A 17,860-nucleotide genomic window follows, 5' to 3' on the forward strand; every position below is an offset into this window, starting at 1 on the left:
ACGTTCGTCAGATCCTTCCTTCCTGGTGTTGCAATTTTAATGGCCAGCAGTGTACTTTTTGATACATTCGAGACATTTTTACATTTTAAATTGAAACAAAATCTCAATCTCACCTGATATGTCTTTCGCCATTGTCAAGTTATCACCTAACACTTCATAATCAATGCATTTCTTATAGATCAGAATATTTGGCTCTGGAGGAATCACTATTAAATCTGTTTCACCTCGACTGTTATCATTTGATGAAAATTCTAAAACAGCATATTGATCTAACTCTCCTAAATTAGAATCATTTATTAAATGTTAAAATCTGATGTCTCGGCTATTCGTTATTTTGGAACAGTATTTTTTGTGGAATCTGTAAAAGGAAACACTCATCTATGAAAATCTATATATACTTATTATCACATAGTTTTAAATCTTTATCCCATCGTTAAATTTCCGCAACATTTAAAAAATGCACATTTATACCAATAAAAACAAAGTAATAACCTTACCTTTTGACTCCATTATACAGACTAACGTTTCTATAAGATCGATGTGTCTACATAAAATTATTTGATCGGTTGATCCCTGTATGAGATCTACTCAAAATTAAAAGAAAATACTTTGTAAAAATATACGAAAAGGATCTTTTATTTTGAAAAATTTTTTAACAGGAGAGAAACAATTTATTTCGCCCAGAAGCAATGAAGTTTCACCTACAATATACAGAAAAAAATGAAGTTAGAGGAATACAGTAGACGAAACAAAAATTTTTGACCAATGTTGCGAAAACACAACGCCAGTCGTTAATAGGTTTTAAAAGCCATGAATCTTGAGGTTTTGTCAGTTAACACGGGGGTTAAAACTTATTATTATTTGTTTTCAAAAATTGTATGCAAATCATCTGGTAAGTTACTTTTAGGTGATGTTATTTGGTCGTTAAAAAACAAAACCTGGGTAAAGCGTCTAAATGAATTTACAAGATGCCCACTTGTTATCACATGCACTATTTTAATTAAGTTTAAAAATACACCAGTTTAGCACGCATTCATAGATAAGAAAATAAACATCAGATGTAACTCGCTGGACACAATCGAAGAATAATCATAGGCGTGAACGCACATTAGAAACCGCATGCTAGTTTGCAAGAAAGCCAGCCGGTATTCCACGAATGGAGAGAGCTAAGTCAACACCTTCTAGATAGTTACATGAGAGACGACTAGATAGTTACAAGATTCTTCGAGACGGTGTTGACCAACTTTGATTCTTCACTGGTGGCTGCCAGAAATGAACTCCTGAGCGTTGGTTACAAATTTTCTCCATTACTGGGAAGAAAATTTTTGACTTTCGAGAGGAAGAAAGCTGGTGGCGCCATCTTTTGGATCTGGCTGCTACATAAGAGTTCTCTACAACGTCCTTAAGAATTTCGCTGCAATTACAGAAAGCAGTGATCTAGCAGATTTAAAATTATCTAAATGTTATTACCTAAAATATTTGCTCTTTAAATAAAAACACGAGATTTTTCAAAAGTGCTTTACTTCGTAGCGTTGAATTCATACTGTTTATTTTGGGAAGAAATGGATAATATTCCTATACTTTTAAAGGTACTTTTGTATTATCGGCACCATTCAGGCGATTTTTTTAAGAATTGAAAGAGTGGTAATTTCAAATCAGAGAAAGTTATTCATTTCATATCATACATGTTATTACACATATATAATTTTAGTTTGATATTTAGCCTGAAAAACGATTTATAAAACTACTTAAAAATGATATCTTCGGCATGTAATTATTCCAGTCTACCACAATCTTATCAACGATTTATCTCTCTTCAAAACAAAATTTAACAGTCGTCGATTTTTTATTCCAGCAGTATGTATTTCTAACTGCTGTAGTTAAATGACAGACGACTGTTTTCGGACCGATTACCACTTTGAATACCAACATGTTCGTTACATCTTTTCACGTTGCATTTCCAAAAATGTTGTTTTCCAAAACACAACATATCGAATGCGAATCTGAACATTTCTGCCTTGGTGGCAAAATATTATATTTCTGCAAAAGTTTCACAGAACCTTCTTCTTTTGCAGGCTAATCCTACCAGCGCATATTTGAAAATTCTGTTAAATATAAAAAATATCGCAGTTTGCCTTTAAAGCTTCTAATAGTACGAAATCGGCATGTACGAAAATTGCGACATTGCTTATTCAAATTTACAGTTATCGATATAGTTACATGAAGATTTGTTACAGGCGAGGTTACCACAGTGCGGCGAGTTCTGAAAATTTGGCGACTTCTACTAATATGGTTACGGTAATAGCAAAGTACCCTTTCAAATGCTAATATCTAGTTATCTAATAGATAAAGGACTTTCATACTTTGCTATTAAATGTGCTTTTTCAAAATATAGGTCAGACCTATAAATTTTTTTCCCCTAAATTTAACGATTTCGGAATAAAACAGCATTCTTTTATTTCCCGGAGACAAACACAACTAGAATGTTTTCTTCTTTCCAATCTCCCATTCAACTGAAATAATACAACTGGAGTTCTCACAGTTTTCATCTCGATTCATTCTGTACTTTTCTGGCTCTACATTTATGGTTCCTTTTCCTTCTATGAGCAATATTGCTCCTTGAAGCTGCCTGCGTAAATGGAAGTGAGCAGAGGTAAAATAGGGAGAAGAAATATTAGTTCTTAAAGTAGGAGCACGTAATTTTGAAGACATTATTAAAAACTTTCTGAAATTCGTATTTTAATATGCACTCGATAGCGACTAAACTTCTAAATGAATTTTTGCTTATTTGAATTTGGAATGAAATAACCTGTTAGTGAATTATTTAAATATGCCTGTTCTTCTGTAAATAATAATATTCGGAAATGTATGACTTAGAATTACTTATTAATAAATCTTTGTGACGTTATGAACTGGCAGAATAAAGAATTGCAACTATAAGCTATTTCATGCAAGGCCTGTTTCGCTTGAAGCTAAGAAAGTTCTCCACAACTGAAACTTACTTTCTTAACTAAATAATGAATTTCACAATCAATTCTAAAATCCCGATAATGCTTGGAATTTTCATATGTCATGTCCTTTAAATGCTTGTATCTAGAATATTTTATTAAAGTTCTTGAGATTTAATTTTAATAAAGTTCCTGAGATTCAGTATTTTAATTAAGTTCTTGAGATTAGTATATGTATGCATGTATGTGTATCGGTATTGGATTCTTCAGGAGCTTGAATAATTATTTCGATTTTCTTTATCAAAAAATTCGAAACAATCAATAATACCAAGAAAAGGACAAAAAACAAACAAAATGTTTTTCTTCGATAACAGGAAAACGATGTTTCATGGATTTTTGACTTTTGTTTCATCTTTTCGGATTAAAGATAAAATCAGGCTTTTCCTTAATATCATTCTGAACTTAGGTTACAGTTTGTATTAAAAATTTGCAACTAAATACAACTGCTATTTATTATATTGTTCAGAACGAAACAGTAAGAAAACTAAGCCTTTAATTTCAGTAAATTTCTTTACATATTTAAGCGTTTTGATTTACATTTATGTTCTGATTTCTGAAATAAGTTTCGGAACATTCTACAAAATCAAAATAAAATGCATAATATATAGTATTTCCTCGAGTATTCCATCCTACTCCAGCCTTTTAAGGCTAGGTTCCGAAAATATAAAAAAATGTTCTCATAATTTTCTCTTCTTCTGTTATACATAGTGTCTCCCTTTGAGGGCTATTTTTGCAGTAAATTATATTCCTTTGATTATTTATGACATTCAGCGTACTCAATTTGCATTTGCATTTGCATATTAGTATTTTATCCATTTTATTTCCTTGCATTTATTATTTTGTACAAAATTTTTGTTAAGCTTCCCGAACGTGGCAGGTGTTCTCACACTTAAAAAACTTTCTAAGCTTGCTACTTCATCTTACTTCTATTATTTACGTTCCAGCTTTTTGTAGCCTTATCTACTGCTGATATGTTCGATCTTTCGAAATGCAGGTCTTTTGTTTGGCCCCTTTCTCCTTGGTTCTTCCGATTCCCTCTTGAAAACTGCGATCATGTAAGCATTCCGTGCTTTAAAATATGTTTTCCTAATACAGTCTGCAGATTTTTATGATATAATGACACGTGTTATCCTTCGCCCAGCCTCTTTCGTTGCCCTTGCCCACCCCTGCAAAATTCTTCCGCAAACTGATAGCTCTTTTACAATTCACGGAGAGCTCTTGTTGAAGGAGTGCCAAGAAAAGAGATGTAATATTCGTTTCTGAACTGATTTACTTTAGCGAGCGAGCGAAAGCCAAATTCGTGGAAAACGAGCGGAGATTTTGTTGAAAGCGAGCTAAAAAGTTCGATCCTCATTTTAAGGGAGTGATGAATGTTTATTCTTCCATGTTAAACCGGAATTTAATTTTTATAATTTCTTAGCTTTTTGAAACATTTTTATTCTAGACTCTTATTGTTAGTCCTACGCAGAATGGTGGTTTTAAAGAATCTCAAGGAAACTACATTAAACGTAATCAGTAACTGGAGTTAGCATTTGATTGAGTCGATTCTTCCCATTGCATTGCTCTTTCAACTCTTTTCGCTCTTCGCTGAAACCTGACTAACGGTTCCCGATCCCACAGCTCGTTCGATTCTTTTCGCTCTTTGTTTTATCCTCGCTAACTGTTCATGATTGGCTCCTTATCTCCGATGTTTTCCATCAAAGTTATTGTTAATGAGCAGTGCGTCATGAAAAAGAACTGATTCAGTTCAATAAGCGAACGGCTCTGATACGATCTCATAAAAGAACGATTTCGTCCATCTCTTTTTGTTACCCATTCTGATAAAGGTGGGAGAAAAGGAAAGGCAGTCTGGAATGGATTAATTTTTGAAGCTGTCTTGCTGCATATCAGCACAAAGAATGAAAAAGTCCTGAAGCATTATGATTTTCGTTGCTACCTTAAGCAAACCAGAATTGGTAAAGGCTTAACTTGATCTTCACTCTTCAAATTTCTATAAGCATAACGTGAGTAACTTTTATGCTCCACTCAGACCTATTGGGAAATCTGCATCTCCCCTTTTGCGTCTGCGCAATTCGGAAAAGGAAGAGAAGTGTAACTGTATATAATCTGCAGTAGAAGCCCAGACTATCGTACTGATGTGGCAATCCTTGTAATTATCCTTGCTGTCGTCCTTGCTATCGTCGTGGCTTAGCAGTAACTGTGGTACTTGCCATCAGAAAGACATGTTTTAAAGCACGGAATGCTTACGTGATCACAGTTTTCAAGAGGGAATCGGAAGAACCAAGGAGAAAGGGGCCAAACAAAAGACCTGTATTAGGGCTTAAAGTGTATTACGCATCATAGAGAGTGATGTATTAAAACAGTTTCTGAACGAAGTTGAAAGAGAGGAATGTCAGTCATATATATATTCCCAATTACGTCCCACTGGGAATATTAGCGTGGACTGGAATGGAAGAGCCGAAAATGGAACTCCTCTTACCTACTCCATAGTAAATGGCTGAAATGGGAAGATTTGCGAGTAAGTTTCATCTGGGAAAAACCTGAACCTGAGTTGCATAAGGGTTCAGAAAATACGAAACAGTAATTATACATATTGTTGTGTACGAGGTTTTCACACGTTCATAAATGTCATATAGTTCAAAGATAGTAAAAAGTGAAACCAAACAGAATGTGCAGTTTAGTCCAATGGCTTTATCTTTTTTTGGTACTTAGAACGTTCTAAAAGCTGTTTGAAGTTATTTAAGGGGGATAATTATGGATAAATCTCACCAGCGGTATCGATATTAATTGCTGCACTTCTAGTGTACAGGCCCGATCCCGTCTCCTGCCTGCACATGATATGACTTCACGAACAATCAAGCTGAAAGTGCACTTCGAGTTTAATCATTAGGATGTTTATGACATAGAACACACAGCGAATTGAATCAAAGGAACAGTAAACCAAACACCAATACCGAATATACTGCCATAAAAGGAAGGAAGATTAAGAAGAAAAGGCAGATATAGTTAAAGCATTTTAATGAACTGAAAGGATCATAAAATTCTGTGTGCTGCTTACTTCTAATGATCGTTTAAACGTTACACTTATTTCGAACAAAATTTTAAAAAAAGGAGAAGAAAGAGGAAATTGAAGGAGTTTCAAATTCTCGGATTACATTGATTCAATTCACCATTGCAAAAATAAATAAATAAATAAATAAATAAATAAAATTAAATTAAAATTAAAATTAAAATAAAATAAAAAAAATTTTTTTTCAACTATCTTAATGAAGCAATTTAAAAACAAAACTGTCTTTTTTCTCCAACCTGTTTTTCACTTTTTCTCTTCCTTAAACCACTGATATAAATTCCGACTTTTTCTGTGGCCAGATCCGTTTCCTAATTTATTTCAGACAGGATACATAATTAACAGCTTAATTTGCAATTTTTTCTTCTCCATTTGAGGTCAGAGTGTCTTTTACGGCATTTCCCACTAACTTAGCAGACAACTAATGACCTAATAATCAATGATTTAGGTGCGTGGTCCCTCTAACGGGATATTAAAAGCGAAAGAATAGCTCCCAATAAATTAATAATTTTTCGTAAGCCAGTCAACGATAAAGCACCACACGGAATTACGTCAGCGGGGAAAGAGAAATGCCCAACGGTTCAGCGCTTAAATGGCGAGATTATTATTAATGATTCGGAATCTTTATCTGCTTTTGCAAGCAAGAATAATGCATCTCAGATGTGTCGGGAATAAAGCACATGTATAATTGTCAATAGTTGGAAGCTTGATTATCGAATGTTTTATCCAAGTAACCGCTTTATTTACATCTGACCTAAATGCATCACTTAACTTTTGATTAATATATTTTATGTCATATTGAAACTCTAATAATTTAATACAGAAATATCAATTTAATTATTTTTTTCGTGGAAAAGATGGAGAGTATTAAATGTAGGAAAATGTTATAGATATTAACTTGACATTTAACGAAAATACATTAAAAAAAAATCTAAAAGGTTTCAGATTTTAAATTACGTCCAAAGGAGCGTTGTTTTAACATTTTGTCTGTTACCTTTATTTATTAAATATCGCATTTTTCGCACTTAAACCATAAAATTCAGTTCAACAGCAATATCGTAAAATAGTTTTAAATTGACCATATCTTTAGAATTTTCGATACGCAGTCTCAAACGCCGGAGATAAACATGTTTTTTCTGTACAATGTTGCCATTGCTCGCTTTGAAATCAAAAATTCGTTAAAGATTTAAAAAATATGAAATCGATAATAAAACAAATTCTAAATTTCAAATTTGGGCTTCCACACACCATATTCGCAGTAGGATTATGTCATTCAAAATTCGATGGCTCTATGTACCGTAGTTTTATCACAATGCAAGAAATATACATATATTTATGCGGATTTTTCATTATTTAATTTTTTGAAGTATAATGCAGGACTCTAAGAATTGGTGGCAACAGTTTGAAAAGTAAAACGGACACTTATAGTGAATCAACGCAAAATCGCAAAACGAAAACAATGGTCCTTCAGGCACAAAGCCCTTTTGTACTAATTATGTTATAAATAACGGGTAGATTGTAATATCAATATTTTGTTATAATGAAAGAAAAGGGAAAAAGGTCTTGTCAAATACATTTTCATTTCTTTACATCGCTATATTTTCTGTAATAGAAAACGTAGTTTTAAGTTAGGCAAAATGTTGGTTTGGTTCCTCAAACCAGCTGCTTGAGTCATCTTAAAAAATATGTAATGAATTTAAGGAGGTCAACTAGTGTCTTAGCACAAAAGCATTCAATATTTCTAATTAGACATCTTATGATTTATGCATTTTTATTAAAATCAAATTAAAAAGTAGAGAAAGTATTCTTAAGAACTATATTATTGTTTGTAAATTGCTTGCTTTGTTCTTCAATGACAGATAGATTAAATCTGCAAATTAATTATTTTGCGCTTTACTGAATGGCAACATGCTGGTGCATGGAGAATATAAATGTTCTATTTGATACAGCCGAAACACATTGCTTTCAAATAGCCGAATTTGGAATTAAAATTAAAAGATAAATTATCTTACATTTTGTCGAATGACAACAGCTCTGTTGCGCTGGAGACAATAGTGTTTTATTTTGAACAGTGTTATTGATATTTATCGCTTATAAATTCCTGAGTTTGTTAAAAATTCATTAAATTCCAACCAAATTTTAAATAAATCAAAATAAATTCAAAACTCGAAATTCTGGCTTTGATTTCGGCACATGTTCCTGTGGAGGACGTATATACGTGTTCAAAATTTAGTAGCTCTAGGTGTCGCAGTTTTCCCGCAATGCGAGAAACGTACACAAACATATTCATTGTTTAATAATACAGAAGAGGTAGTATACAGTGTGTTTAAAGATCTTAAGATTATTTTGGGGGAATTCATGCAGATCTTCCAAATAATAATTAACAGCGTTTATTATCATGGCAGTTCACCTTGCTTTCCTAAAATATTGTGATTGTGGACTGAATTTTCGGTGCAGTTACTTGTTTGATTTGTTTCCAATGCAATAGATTTGAAAGTTCAGCATGTCAGATACGTTTTCTGTTCTTTAAATGATTAGTTTTTGTGTGTCAGAAGGTTTAATGTTAAGACTGGCGAAATATTGGCTTAAATTTTATTAAATGACACTTACAGTGCATCAACAAATCTTAAAGTTTTGTAGCAAGTTGCAGAAAACTAACCTAGTGGTTTTGATAGCATTTATTACCATGACAGAAATTGTTTTCCTGAAATATCAAAATATCATCTACTTGCAGACGAAATTTCTGCGCCGTTATCGTTTGCCTTGACTCAATGAAACTCTAACAAAATGTATTTGAAACTGAGCAAAGAATAGGAATGAAGTTATGATGTAAAGCGGAAAAAATAGAAACTGAGACATCTGAAATATAAAGGATTTATGGGCGTAAATGTTTAACATTTTCCTTTTTATTTCTGTGCAAATTATTTTGTGATAAAAGCGAAAATGTTGATGATGAACCCAAGAATCATTGCCATATGTAGTCTAGAATGGATGAAAAAATTCCACAATTATCGCTGGAAAATCGTCATTTTCTCTTTGAATGATAACTGATAAGGTTATGATCCCCAAACATATTGCACTGAAAAAATATCTTTAAAAAAGAATACTTGTTTTGTCCCTCAAGTATTGGCTGGTTAGACAACAGAAAGAAAATAGAATTTAAACGTGTGACTAATTGTTCCAAAAGTCAGGTATCAGTCCCCTTTTTTCAATACTAAATTGTGACTGGAACGTCAGGAGACAAAGTTGCAATCATCTGCTTGAATTGTTTACCGCAGCCATAAAAATGTTTGTTTGAGAAATTTTGATTAAAGACTATGCTGGCGACTTTTTTATCAGAAGGCTTAATTCTAGATGAATTCGTTCCTGAAGGGCAGATATTGAATTCTGTATCTTATAAGGACACAATGGGCAGAAAAATATTCATCGCGTTAAGATGGAAAAACTGAATCAATTTAGTGATTTCTACTGCTCGACTAAACACTGTTAAACAACTGCATTCCCTTCAAGAAGTTTCTAGCAAAGAAGAGTGTTATCATTCTTATTTGCGCAAACTATTCATCAGATCTAGCATCTGCTATATATTTTTTCTTTTCTAAAGTCTCACCTCAGAATTCATTACTTGGACAGTATTGAAGATATTCAGAAAACCGTAACCCAAATTAGATTGATCAGGATCTGTCATAAATTGTCATGTATGACACATAAGAAAGAGATATAGAATTTTATGTCTATAACCCTTGGATGGAATGACGTAACCACAGCGTTCGACTAGGATTTAATGAACAAGCTAGCAGAATGTTTTCATGTATTTTCTGAATCTACTCATCAATGATGTTGGCACCATGAATCGCATTAAATATGTATCCACCCGCGCAGGCCATGTGCAACATACATACTAATTTCCCTTCCTAAGAATGATGGCACCCTTCAGCACTTCCATGATCTGACATGTCATTGGATGGAAGAGCACAAATAAGAGTTTTCTGCCTTTCCTTAGTTAACAAATTCTCCAGACGTAAACCCATTCAAGAATTTATGGGGTCACCTTGATCGGGTTGTTCGCTATGTGGAGCTTATGCTATGCACCTTCAGCAGCTCACATGTCAACTGCACTGCAATCAATATAGCATCATATCCCTGTGAACGCTTTTCCAGCTCCTTTAGTTCCTCTCAGCCCATCTAGCCACCTCTCAGCTCGCGGTGAACATAATAGTTATTCTGGATATTAACATGTGAACACGCCGCCCAGATGGCAAAGTGATTAATGTCTTTGACTGCCATACAGAAGGTCCCGGGTTCGAATACCGGATAAAGCATGTATGTTTGGCGAAACGAAAGGTCCTCTCGTGTTGTCTGGTGGTAGGCGAGAGGTGCGGAGGCTCTCGAACCACGCTTCGAAGTGCTCTTCATCAAAATTGGGGTGGAAAGTAGAGGTCCAACTTGAGGCTGTGACAACCATTCTTCAGTAAAATATGGATTCGACAAGAAAAGGTGGTTATTCTGATGCGACACGACTGTGAATATGGTCATAAACATAAAATTATTTGTTTATCGGTTCAGTTCACATTTTGCGTGGTATTCTGAGAGATATTCTCAGCTGCCACAGTACCAGTCTTAAAAGAAATCTGAAATTTACATCTTATGCCACCCATACGGGATTGTGGTTAGAGACTCCGCAGCGGAGGGTACGAGTTCGTGTCCCAAAGAAGACATGGATGTAATTTACCGTCCCTTCATAAGAGACAACGGTGACCCACCTATTATCCGCTTCAATAATAAAGTGACAACCGCTTCCGGTCTTAGTAGTGGCACCTATAAACGGGTAAACCAGCCATTGGGAGGGAAAAAGTGTTTATATCTAATTATTTATATCTAATCTATCTAAAGTGTTTATCTATCTAGTTTATATCTAAGTTGTGGTTATTAAAATTTAGTTTCCATTCTTATTTTGAGAAATTTAGCATGATAAGTTCTTCTGGTGTTTCTGAATGGTTTCTGAATTAAACTAAACTTTTTCTGGAGTACATACACACATGAAGCTAATATGTTTCAGTGTTTGTGTGAGATTTGCCACTGAGGTCATTTATAGTGATGATAGATCTGTATGCGGGAAGTCTTAGCTCTGGAGGAAAAGCACACAAGAAGATGGTACTAATTCTGATCCCTCTTAATGGAAAGTGCGGCGAACCACTATAATTTCAGGCTCAGGGTAGGTAACAAGGGTTTGCTAGAGAATTTAAATCCCCAGTTGAGGCTCAGTTTCTTCTATTGATGAATTCCTTCCTAATAGATAACTGAGACAAAGAGTATCAACTTCATAATTGCTTTCATTAAAAGAAATGGGTATGGAATCTGTTATTATTTACATGTGTCTTCAAAGGGATTTTAAGTTAAATTACAACCGTTCTTTAATGATGGTTCAATATCTTTGTATATATTTTACATTTATACCCTGCAAAAAGTTTCAATTAACTTTATTTTTATCTCTTCAGGTCTCTGATCTGTCGTCCACGAACCATGACAGAAAGAATACTGGTTTGTTTGCTATTAGCTGTCTCTACACTGTGTACCATTCTGGTGATCCTTCTTTTCAGACCACATAATCCTCCCCTGCTGCGAGGTAGGCGTAATGGTACGTTATCTATGAAAATGTTTTATTTCTTTTCTTTTTTTCCTTTTGCTCTTATTTGATGTTTTATTTGTTTATTTTTCTTTTTTTCTAATTTTTTAGTTGGAAATGCACAATTGGCAATTTGTTGGCAACTTAACTGCTTCAATTATACCATTAATAATATATCACTTCATGTTTGAGATAAATATAATGTCCGAGAGTATGAATTTTCAAAATTAAAGGTTTTGTTATAAAGTTAAAATGACTTCATTTTATTTTAACCCAGAGATTTCAAATCTTTTTCTTGCATCGAGTCCTTTTAAAAGGATGGATTTCTTCATCAAGCTTTTGAGATTTTTCTCTGTAATGTACAGCATACAACATAATCGTAATACAAATACGTGAACATAATAACTTAAAGATAATAATTAAACTAAGAATATGGACAAAAGTTTTGTGAAAAAATAAAGTTTTATTAGATTTATGTTTTACTATTTTAATTTAATTTTTACAAGTATAAACAAGTTTTCAAGCAACAAAATCACAGATTCTACCTGCACGAAAGTTTGATTTTAATCAATATAAGGGGTGCGCCTGATGTATTAATGCAATATTTTTAATATTGGGTGCAAAAGTGTTTAACCTAATTCTTAAAAGAAAAAGTCAAAAATGTGGATCCGGTAACAAATTTTACTTTGAGATACATCTCAGATGACTTCTTAAATTCTAAATCCCAGTGCTCACTATGTCTTGAAGAAGAGTTGTGACTGCCCATCCTATTTCCATGCAGTTACCTCTTCCATTTCCGCATTTGCCATGTTTTATGCTTCATTAAAAAAACTTGACTGGTTTTTATACACTTATTGCAGATTTTGTGTGTTTGCTATACATCGGAGCTAGAAAATCATATCTATTCTAAATACGCATTGACTTTTAAATTTAAATTCTAATTTGTAATTATTGAAGATTGACTTACTACATAATTAGTTTCTTCCATCAAACGCTACCCATAAAAACGCTACCTTTACTGTGTGCATGAGTTATCTGTATTTGCTTAAATGACTTAACACAAAATGTTAAGTCAACTTTACTCCTCACCACTGGCTGGTTGAACTTGAAAAATAATACAGTACAGAACTTGACAGAAAATTAGCTGTCTAAAACACCAGTGATCCCACACAAAGCTACAATACAAATTGTGTCGAACAAACTAAACTCTACTGCTGTTCAGCTGTTCAACACTTACACGTGGAATGTTCAGGCTTTCACATTTATTCATATCAGCAGCTTCAGCTTTAAACAAGCAAGCAGACAGAGATGGCAACAGCCAAGACTTTAGTGTAAATAATACAGTTTGCGATTTTTATTCTCAATTTAAATTATGCTACTTGCCATATATCTGCTTAGACCTCTGAACTAAGAGAACACTTGACAAAAACAAGGCGAAAAGAAAGGAATGAACTCAAATCTTAAACTAAATCCGTCAGTAAAATTTAAAAAGGCATATCTTAAATCATTTCCGTATTACCTTAAATAGCAGTAAGAGGCAAAAGGTTTAAGGTGCCCACTTCTTTTAATTCTTCCTTCTGTTTGTGGTATTAGTTTCAAATTTTACTGACGGTTATGATTTATTTTAAGGCCCGGTGGCGCAGGTGGCTAGCGCATCGCGCAAGCAGCACCACAGGTCCGGGGTTCGATTCCTGGGCTGGACAAGGTCGACTCAGTCTTTCATCCCTTGATTTCCATCACTTGGCTTGGTAAAATGAATACCAAGTTCGCTTGGGAACAAAACACTGGGGATCCTGCGACAAACTGACCACTTGTTCAGGGCATATGCTTACGCACCCCGTGGCCCCCGGTCAAGAAAGCAGATTTCGGGAACAGGCCTTGGCTCATTAGGACTGTTAAGCCACTGAGGTTTTTTTTTCCAAGTTTATGATTTATTTTGATTTTTTTTACGCCTTGTTTCTTCACGTACTCGTTCGGTTCAGAGGTCGAAGCAGATATTATGACAAGTAACGTAATTTTAGTGAATAGGTAATGATGTTATGTTTAAGATAAAAATTATGGAATCTCACATATTCTTCTCATAAAATAATAATTTGACCAGATATGGCAACTATAAATGAGTTGGTACCATACTCAACTGCAACATTATGCCTGTTTATACATAAGTCAATTAAAAGGTAATGTGTAACACACTGTAGCTTGGTGAACGCTAGAGAAAAGAAATCTTATTGTTAAAAGCAGTGTCTTTTGGTACTTTGGAAATGTCGCTCAATATATGATCTATTGGCTTTACTGAATTGTTACTGCACCAACTATTGCACATCTGATGATGATTCTTACAGATCTTTCCTGGATTTGCAGAGAATGAGCTGAGGGCTTTTTATTCTCGCAATGGCATTAAAAAATCAAGATCAGAGATCAGATTTCTTTCCGGCAACAATGCAGGAATGCGTTTCAAGTAGTTGATGACTGAGCATTTGGAATACGGCTTAAGGACGCCACATCCCACATCCTATTCAAGGAATGGCTTCTCTTGAACCCCTTTAACTTGTCCGTTGGTGAAATTTCATGTCTATATATTTACAAGTTTGATTAGTACTTGCGTCTTCGACATAATAATTGTTGCCCCAGATGTGGCCTCCATTATTTCTATTTACTAAAGCTATCTTATGCATAAAAGGTTCTTAAAAACAAGCTTTCGTATCAGTCCACCAGATGCAATTTCACCAGATTCAATTTGTCTACAAGATTCAATTTGCGCACCAGGTACAATTTCTGTTTCTTCAGAAACTGGAACCCTTGTTTGCATTTGACGAAACTCCACTACTACATACTTTCTTGCCTTTCGTTAGAATCTTCAACGATCATAAAAGCTGTCTGTCTATAAAAAAGCACTATATACTATAAGCCAGCACTCTATTATTATACCATCCCACTAGAATCCACTTGGCTCTGTAAAGCGAATATTGCACGTTTACCACTTTGATTGATATGGTTACGTTAGGGTTTATAATGGATTGAATGCACATAGAACCGATGATAGCTTGATAAAGTTAATTTTCCCGAAAAAAGCGACCACCATCATTTTACCTCTGTAAAATTCCTCAATACTGATATTTTCAACCTGGGTTCATTTCAGGTAAACGAGCTAACTGCATGGGCGTTTTAGTGATTTTTCCCTTGTGTAACGTGTATACGAGCCAGTTTATCTCAGAAATTCCTCCACGTAACCATCTCTGCTTTTACGCAGATAGCCCTAGTGCGCTTTGCCATAACCAGCTAAGCCAAACCAATCCAACAAAAGGAATTTACAGTTTTGTAACTTTTTACAAAAGCACTCGTGCAGCTCTTCTCAGTGTGACAGAACACCATCCAATAGTTACCACTTGAAACTACTAAGAACGTTAAACACAATACAATATAAAAATCCTCAACTGCATGAGCTTCCACAGTGATCTCTCAGTACTCTCAATACTTTAATTAAACCCGGAATTCAGTTGTGAATTAAAAACTGAGAACTGATGCTCTCTTCGGTCTTATATAAATTTCCTTCGGCGCAGGTACCGGAAGACATTTACAGTTTTATAGGACCCGATATGAATTACAGTTCCATAATGACAGGACCAGTTATAATTGAACTGGTGTCGGACTCAAATGTCGGTAAATTTTCGCTACGTTTGGAGAAATTGGAGACTTTTCGCGATTTCCCTCCAAATTTGGTGACAAAAATTAGTCGCCAAAACCATCTATGAGGCAAATGGCGTTCAAGATTAAATATAGTTCAAGATTAAATAGGATTACATGTGCAACCTTATTTGAAACCTAATTTTTCCGAAAAGTTTCACTCTTTTGAAGCCTTCCATGTTACATTATACAAGAAATACTATTATTTTACATATAACTCACCTAAAATTATTTTCATATATACAAAATTCGTAACAATATTGTTTGCCTAACTTAACCCGCAGAATACCTTAGAGTTCTATGACGACTTGTTTTAGGAGCTATCATATACAATGTTATATTCTGTACATAGTAGTTCTTATTAAAAGATTCTTAGATGATTAAATCGTTAAATTATTTGTTCCAAAACCCTGCATATAATACTTCCTAAGTGTATTACCTCTTTGCTAACAATACTATGTTCAATGAATATTCATTTTTCATGTTATGATGGTAATTTGTTACGATGATATTTATTGGTGAATATTAGAAATTTTAACTGAACGATTTTCTTAACATGTTTCATATTATAAACTTTTAACAATTATTACATTATTTTTAGCTTTATATGTTTCAATTTTATATTATGATAATTGGTCTAAAATGTACAAACTTTAACTAATGCTCGAGACCACATAAATGCAATCTATGTGATACAAATAAGAACAGTTCTTTATATCTATATCTATATCTATATATATATTGAAAGCTTTTTGTAATTTTATGAATTCTGAAGACCTAAAAATTAACTAATTAAATATTTTTGAAGTCTATATTATGATGTACTTTTGCTTTTTCAGTTTTCGATTGTATAATGGACATTGAAAGCTGCCAGAATACGTCTTGTTCTCATGTGTGTCTCACAGAAACATGCGTGAAAGCAGGTTAGTTTTTTCTGATGCTATTGAAAATTTCTAGTAAATTTCAGCCAAATGAATTCAGTTATAAATAAACATGTACAACCTACAAGATTAATCTGATTTCCGCATGTAATCTTTGGATGTAGCTTAGCAAAAACGGGAAAAAAATATTTATTTTTCCTCCCGAATTATTCCATTCAAAGGTAAACCAAATACATGAACATTTATAGTTTTATAGAATTAACACATGGCTATTTTACGTTAATTTTAAAGCTTTTGATAATTACTGTGTTTAATAGAGCCAGAAGAAATTAAATGCGTTTTGGACATACTGAAATTGTTGTAACATTGCAAAGAGATTTTTTGTTAATCGTTCAATCAAAATTCGTAGCGAACAATATTCCTACAGCCCAGAGAAGTTCAAATATATAATATAAAAATACAGAAAGAATACAAGAAAAATACATATTTCACTCACATAACTGAGATACGCAGAAAAATTCAATTAACGATCAAGGGTATTTGCATCTGTTAGAAATAAGCAGAATAAAAATTATGGCATAAAAAGGGAGCAGGTGACAGGTGACGGAGGACGGGGACGCCTGGTGTTTAACAGAGGTAAACAGGCATATGTCCCGCGCCCTCCCCTATCTACCGGAGGTTTATTGAGATCTTAAAAGATTTATTACATTGCCATACAGGGGCAGATGAGAGATACATTGGCTATTTATATTGTATTACAGATTTAGGTTTGCAAGGTATACGTTACATAACATACTGGTTACACATTCAAGAAAAAAAAAAAAAGAAAGAAAGAAAGAAAGAAAGAAAAAGAAAAAAAATATTAACATAACACATACATGACATGACACATAAATACTATTAATAAAGAAGGTACATGCGCTTAGCAGAAGGAAGATACTGTATTTCCTTAGATACAGAGGAGTACTTACATTCACTTAAGACCCTGAATTAGTGGGGTTGGCATAGGTCTTGCCCCAGGGCGGTTATCTGGCTGATTATTCTGCAGATGGTATTCACTGTGCCTTTGTTATTAACGATGAATCGTTTGAAGGCTATTTGGTTGTCTGCTGGCAAGTGGAGGTGATTATCCTCCGTGAGCGGGCATTCAAAGATGTAATGGTCTGGAGTTCCGAGCGACCCACAGACGCACAAGCCTGTATGAGAGATACCAAATCGCTCAAAATAGGTGGGAAAAGGCCCGTGCCCCGAGATGTAATTAGTGATGGGAGGTATGGAAGAACAAAAGTTATGACATGAAAAAAGTTACAAATCAGTAAGTAGTATAGCCCCTCTGGCAACTATACAAGCCGAAATACAGCGTGGCATCGAATCCAGTAGGTCACCTATGACCTCATTTGGAAGATCATACCATAAAATTTGGAAATTCCCTATTATTCCAGGACCGCTGCAGTAGCTATCTAAGCATGTCCTAAATGTGCAAATTGGAGAGAGATCTGTTAATCTGACAGCCACAAGAGTAAGTCATTTCCTTGAAGACGTTATTGGGAGAATCGCGCAGTATGTTGACGAGCGTTGTCTTGCTAATAAATGGCAC

At 34.1% G+C, this 17,860-nt stretch overlaps 1 protein-coding gene across 5 annotated transcripts in view; it reads left to right on the forward strand.

Annotated features, from left to right (window-relative positions):
* LOC118199010 (neprilysin-1-like) overlaps positions 1–17,860 on the forward strand; it is a 366,463-nt gene that overhangs the window by 189,672 nt on the left and 158,931 nt on the right. For 4 of the 5 annotated variants that reach the window (XM_085813638.1, XM_085813641.1, XM_085813637.1 and 1 more), the window contains 2 exons: positions 11,571–11,710; positions 16,222–16,305. In XM_085813638.1, the coding sequence (XP_085669764.1) occupies positions 11,571–11,710; positions 16,222–16,305 (224 nt within the window). The remainder of the gene's footprint in view (positions 1–11,570; positions 11,711–16,221; positions 16,306–17,860) is intronic. The other variant, XM_085813639.1, reaches the window with a different exon arrangement.

This window comes from Stegodyphus dumicola, chromosome 3 (genome assembly GCF_044657685.1).
Source record: "Stegodyphus dumicola isolate Sdum_Otavi_A_Nest chromosome 3, ASM4465768v1".
Taxonomy (NCBI): domain Eukaryota; kingdom Metazoa; phylum Arthropoda; class Arachnida; order Araneae; family Eresidae; genus Stegodyphus; species Stegodyphus dumicola.